We start from the raw sequence: 6,000 nt of genomic DNA on the forward strand, positions 1-6,000 counted from the left end.
GAGGACTGGTACCCAGGGAGAAGGAGGGGAGAGGACTGGTATCCAGGGAGAATGAGGGGGAGAGGACTGGTACCCAGGGAGAATGGGGGGAAGAGGACTGGTACCTAGGGAGAATGAGGGGGAGAGGACTGGTACCCAGGGAGAATGAGGGGAGAGGACTGGTACCCAGGAGGAATGTGGTGGAGAGGACTGGTACCCAGGAGGAATGTGGTGGAGAGGGCTGGTACCCAGGGAGAATGAGGGGGAGAGGACTGGTACCCAGGGAGAATGAGGGGAAGAGGACTGGTACCCAGGTGGAATGTGGTGGAGAGGACTGGTACCCAGGGAGAATGAGGGGGAGGACTGGTATCCAGGGAGAATGAGGGGGAGAGGACTGGTACCCAGGGAGAATGAGGGGAGAGGACTGGTACCCATGGAGAATGAGGGGGAGAGGACTGGTACCCAGGGAGAATGAGGGGAGAGGACTGGTACCCAGGAGGAATGTGGTGGAGAGGGCTGGTACCCAGGGAGAATGAGGGGGAGAGGACTGGTACCCAGGGAGAATGAGGGGGAGAGGACCGGTACCCAGGGAGAATGAGGGGGAGAGGACTGGTACCCAGGGAGAATGAGGGGGAGAGGACTGGTACCCAGGGAGAATGAGGGGGAGAGGGCTGGTACCCAGGAAGAATGAGGGGGAGAGGACTGGTACCCAGGGAGAATGAGGGGGAGAGGACTGGTACCCAGGGAGAATGAGGGGGAGAGGACTGGTATCCAGGGAGAATGAGGGGAGAGGACTGGTATCCAGGGAGAATGAGGGGGAGAGGACTGGTACCCAGGGAGAATGAGGGGGAGAGGACTGGTACCCAGGGAGAATGAGGGGGAGAGGACTGGTACCCAGGGAGAATGAGGGGGAGAGGACTGGTACCCAGGGAGAATGAGGGGGAGAGGACTGGTACCCAGGGAGAATGAGGGGGAGAGGACTGGTACCCAGGGAGAATGAGGGGGAGAGGACTGGTACCCAGGGAGAATGAGGGGGAGAGGACTGGTACCCAGGGAGAATGAGGGGGAGGACTAGTACCCAGGGAGAATGAGGGGGAGAGGACTGGTACCCAGGAGGAATGTGGTGGAGAGGACTGGTATCCAGGGAGAATGAGGGGAGAGGACTGGTATCCAGGGAGAATGAGGGGGAGAGGACTGGTATCCAGGGAGAATGAGGGGGAGAGGACTAGTACCCAGGGAGAATGAGGGGGAGAGGACTGGTATCCAGGGAGAATGAGGGGGAGAGGACTGGTACCCAGGGAGAAGGAGGGGGAGAGGACTGGTATCCAGGGAGAATGAGGGGGAGAGGACTGGTACCCAGGGAGAATGGGGGGAAGAGGACTGGTACCTAGGGAGAATGAGGGGGAGAGGACTGGTACCCAGGGAGAATGAGGGGGAGAGGACTGGTACCCAGGAGGAATGTGGTGGAGAGGACTGGTACCCAGGAGGAATGTGGTGGAGAGGGCTGGTACCCAGGGAGAATGAGGGGGAGAGGACTGGTACCCAGGGAGAATGAGGGGAAGAGGACTGGTACCCAGGTGGAATGTGGTGGAGAGGACTGGTACCCAGGGAGAATGAGGGGGAGGACTGGTATCCAGGGAGAATGAGGGGGAGAGGACTGGTACCCAGGGAGAATGAGGGGGAGAGGACTGGTACCCATGGAGAATGAGGGGGAGAGGACTGGTACCCAGGGAGAATGAGGGGGAGAGGACTGGTACCCAGGAGGAATGTGGTGGAGAGGGCTGGTACCCAGGGAGAATGAGGGGGAGAGGACTGGTACCCAGGGAGAATGAGGGGGAGAGGACCGGTACCCAGGGAGAATGAGGGGGAGAGGACTGGTACCCAGGGAGAATGAGGGGAGAGGACTGGTACCCAGGGAGAATGAGGGGGAGAGGGCTGGTACCCAGGAAGAATGAGGGGGAGAGGACTGGTACCCAGGGAGAATGAGGGGGAGAGGACTGGTACCCAGGGAGAATGAGGGGGAGAGGACTGGTATCCAGGGAGAATGAGGGGGAGAGGACTGGTATCCAGGGAGAATGAGGGGGAGAGGACTGGTACCCAGGGAGAATGAGGGGGAGAGGACTGGTACCCAGGGAGAATGAGGGGGAGAGGACTGGTACCCAGGGAGAATGAGGGGGAGAGGACTGGTACCCAGGGAGAATGAGGGGGAGAGGACTGGTACCCAGGGAGAATGAGGGGGAGAGGACTGGTACCCAGGGAGAATGAGGGGGAGAGGACTGGTACCCAGGGAGAATGAGGGGGAGAGGACTGGTACCCAGGGAGAATGAGGGGGAGAGGGCTGGTACCCAGGGAGAATGAGGGGAGAGGACTGGTATCCAGGGAGAATGAGGGGAGAGGACTGGTATCCAGGGAGAATGAGGGGGGGAGGACTGGTACCCAGGGAGAATGAGGGGGAGAGGACTGGTATCCAGGGAGAATGAGGGGGAGAGGACTGGTACCCAGGGAGAATGAGGGGGAGAGGACTGGTACCCAGGGAGAATGAGGGGGAGAGGACTGGTATCCAGGGAGAATGAGGGGGAGAGGACTGGTACCCAGGGAGAATGAGGGGAAGAGGACTGGTATCCAGGGAGAATGAGGGGGAGAGGACTGGTACCCAGGGAGAATGAGGGGGAGAGGACTGGTACCCAGGAGGAATGTGGTGGAGAGGGCTGATACCCAGGGAGAATGAGGGGGAGAGGACTGGTACCCAGGGAGAATGAGGGGAAGAGGACTGGTACCCAGGTGGAATGTGGTGGAGAGGACTGGTACCCAGGGAGAATGAGGGAGAGAGGACTGGTATCCAGGGAGAATGAGGGGGAGAGGACTGGTACCCAGGAGGAATGTGGTGGAGCTACTGGCTATCTGCTTTATAAGGCTCAGATAAAAAATATATATTTTCAAGTCAGTGTGGCATATGGCCACCATTCATGCTCAACTGAAAGTTCACCATTTGTGATCATAACATTAACTCACCTGATCATCGCTATCATCAGGAAATGCAAAGTCTTTACTAACACTTTGCACACTCCGTGCATCCAGAGATCCTTGTCTCGTGCAAGTGATACCATTGTCAAAAGTCTTTGATCTATGCCGTCTGCTTTTCCCCCAGCCTTCGGATGAATTGGGCAGATTATCGAGATGGTTTCCTTCAACGGGAGGGGGGCTGGCCGCCAGCGGAGACTTGTGCCTTTGTACTGGGGAGAGGGGACTCAACGGGGACGGTGTATCTTCCATACCCGACTCCTCCTGTGTGCTGTCCATCCTCACAGGGTCCCGGAAGTCCACCTGCGGACGTCGCGTGCTCCTCATCCTCCTCAAGGTCGGGGAGGTGGAGATGCGAGCCGGGGCCTGTCGGTCAAACTGGGTGAGCAAGCCGTCTGCCTCGACCAAAGACGTGTGTTTCAGTTTGGAGTGCGTTCTGGCCAAATCTATATGCATAATAAATGGGTTACTGGTCTGCGTCTCCTTTTCCTCTGTGGGTTTTGAGACAGTTTGCGTCTCGACATTGTTCACAACCGTCACTTCCTTGTTCTCGTTCTCTAGCCACTCCATGTAACTCCTGTCCAAGCTTTTCTCTGCGTCCTGACCATTCTCGCGCACTATAACCTGTTTCAGCATAGACATCTTGCGCAAGACGGCATTGTAGGCCTAATTATGTCAGGAAAATAGTGGTATTTTGGTCCTTTTTACCTCAGGTGTGTTGGGGTCAGATCATCAACTGGCAGTTTAGCAGTTTAGCAGCAAGCAACGACATTTCATTGACGTTTCTGTGGAATAAAAATGTATCTGCATTGGGTATAATACAATAAATAGCCTACAAAATACAAAGCAGTCGAGGCGAGCCGTCAAGTCATAATCTTTTTTGTTCCGAGTTCAGTCCACTCACGTTGTGAAACAGTGAAATTATGGATTTGAAAGCTGCTTCTTTTGCCGGCAGAGGGTGGGGGTAGGGGAAGTTCCCACTAAGCACTGACCTATGCATTACCACGGGAAGGTGTTTGGGTGTGGGGGTGAAGTAGAATGTATTTGTTGTGCCCGCGTTGTAGATGGTTATATCGGTCCGCTAATACAAGACTAGCAAAGGACCACTGCACTAATTTTGAGAAATATATATAAGTTTTTGTTGTTTGGGGGGGTCCTACTTCCCGTGGCTATCGACCGACGCCAACTCTTTTTTTGGTCCTGTCCAGACCTTTTTTTCCTTTGCTTTTTTAGTAGTGGTCTGGACAAGCCTTAAATTCAATGTCAATGGACGCTGATTTTTCTGAAGAATCTAAAATATACAATATATTTTGATTTGTTTAACTGCTTTTTGGGATACTACATAATTCCATGTGTTATTTCATAATGTTGATGTCTTCTCTATTATTCTACAATGTAGAAAAAAAACTTTAATGAGTAACTGTTGACCGGTAGTGTATTTTAGACATATTTTCAATGTAATTTTGCTTACTGAGTTATCTTACAGTTGGTGTTCATAATATACTATAGATACAATCTCTAACAAGTTTCAAGACTACAGTTGCCTGTAAAAAAACAAACCTGTAGTTTTACCTTCCTCGTTGTCAATAGCTATGGGGTTTAAAAGCCTACTTATAACACCCAAAGATTTTATTGTTGAATACAGCGCAACAGTATAACTGTGACGCTGCACTACACTGCAACATTGTATCCGTTCAGTGTCACGCATTGGCAGTTTAGCGTGGGAAAAGGACGGCACAAGACCCCCATGCACCTGATCCAACTTTCCCATACTAGTGATTATGGAAACAAATTTAGACTTTTACAATGGGCCTCTCCAGGCCATGTTAAGTGCTATTTAATCATCTCAGGTAGGATTATTTCATTAGAATTCCCAACAGTAAAATTATTTAGTGACTGATTAGCTCTTTGTTGTTGTCGCGGTGTGCCGGCTGCAGAAGAGAACCTGCACGCACACCCACGAGGTGAATACCGTGTGGGAAACATAAACTAGGATTAGATTATCTAGACTACAATTATTATTAATCAACGATAGGCTAAATAATAACAAACTATTCACATGACAAAAGTTAAAAAGGAGTCGAATGAAGAAGAGCAAAGCCCTGTGTTTACTCACGGCGGTGTGTCCTGTCTCTGCAATGGACCATCCGCTGCGCTTGTGCTGTAGCGACGATTTCGGAGTGCTGCGCTCGGAGTTGCTCTGTCATGTCAATGTGACCGCCCTGGGAAACAAAGTGGAGCCAACTCCTGGCACTAGTCTCGGCCGCTGTTCTGTATGTGCCCTTTTACAGGACAAAGCTCAAAGAGATTTATTTGTGGAATGCCTGGGAAAGATTTCGTGCATGCGTGTCCAATTGTTTCCTACCCGAAATGTAAATGTGGTATGAGTCAATTAGAAAGCTTAGTTCAGACTGTCATGTTCTTTATAAGAATCGGACCAAGGCGCAGAGTGGTATGCGTGCATTCTTATTTATTAAAATAATTAAACACTAAACAACAAACCGAAACGAGTGCTGACAGGCAACCACACAGACAAGATCCCACAAACACCAAAGGGAAATGGCTACCTAAATATGATCCCCAAAGGTGCGGACTCCCGGCCGCAAACCTGAACCTATAGGGGAGGGTCCGGGTGGGCATCTACCCTCGGTGGCGGCTTCGGTTATGGACGCAGCCCCCTCCCCCTCTTTACGCTGATCCCTCCACCTTTGTAGAACCGGACCGTGGATCACAGGAGGCCCCTGACTGGGAACCGCCGCCGGAGACCCCGGACTGGGGACCGTCGGTGGAGGTTCCGGACTGGGGACCGTCGATGGAGGTTCCGGACTGGGAACCGTCGTTAGAGGTTCCGGACTGTGAAACGTCGCCGGAAGCTCTGGACTGGGAACTGTCTCTGGAAGCTCTGGACTGGGAACTGTCGCCGGTAGCTCTGGACTGGGAACTGTCGCCGGAAGCTCTGGACTGGGAACTGTCGACCGGAAGCTCTGGACTGGGAACTGT

At 52.8% G+C, this 6,000-nt stretch overlaps 1 protein-coding gene across 3 annotated transcripts in view; it reads right to left on the minus strand.

Moving 5' to 3' along the window:
- The window catches only part of LOC135509196 (pleckstrin homology domain-containing family G member 7-like), a 41,273-nt gene extending 35,948 nt beyond the window's left edge, over positions 1-5,325 (minus strand). The window contains exons 1-3 of one of the 3 annotated variants that reach the window (XM_064929646.1): positions 5,117-5,306; positions 3,709-3,785; positions 2,992-3,446 (exon numbers count right to left, since the gene is read on the minus strand). In XM_064929646.1, coding sequence (XP_064785718.1) covers positions 2,992-3,327 — 336 coding nt within the window. In that variant the 5' untranslated portion in view covers positions 3,328-3,446; positions 3,709-3,785; positions 5,117-5,306. Of the gene's footprint in view, positions 1-2,991; positions 3,786-5,116 lie in introns of all 3 variants that reach the window. The other 2 variants (XM_064929647.1, XM_064929645.1) reach the window with 2 other exon arrangements.
- Between the last annotated feature and the right edge of the window lie 675 nt (positions 5,326-6,000).

This window comes from Oncorhynchus masou, chromosome 22 (assembly GCF_036934945.1).
Source record: "Oncorhynchus masou masou isolate Uvic2021 chromosome 22, UVic_Omas_1.1, whole genome shotgun sequence".
Lineage (NCBI taxonomy): Eukaryota > Metazoa > Chordata > Actinopteri > Salmoniformes > Salmonidae > Oncorhynchus > Oncorhynchus masou.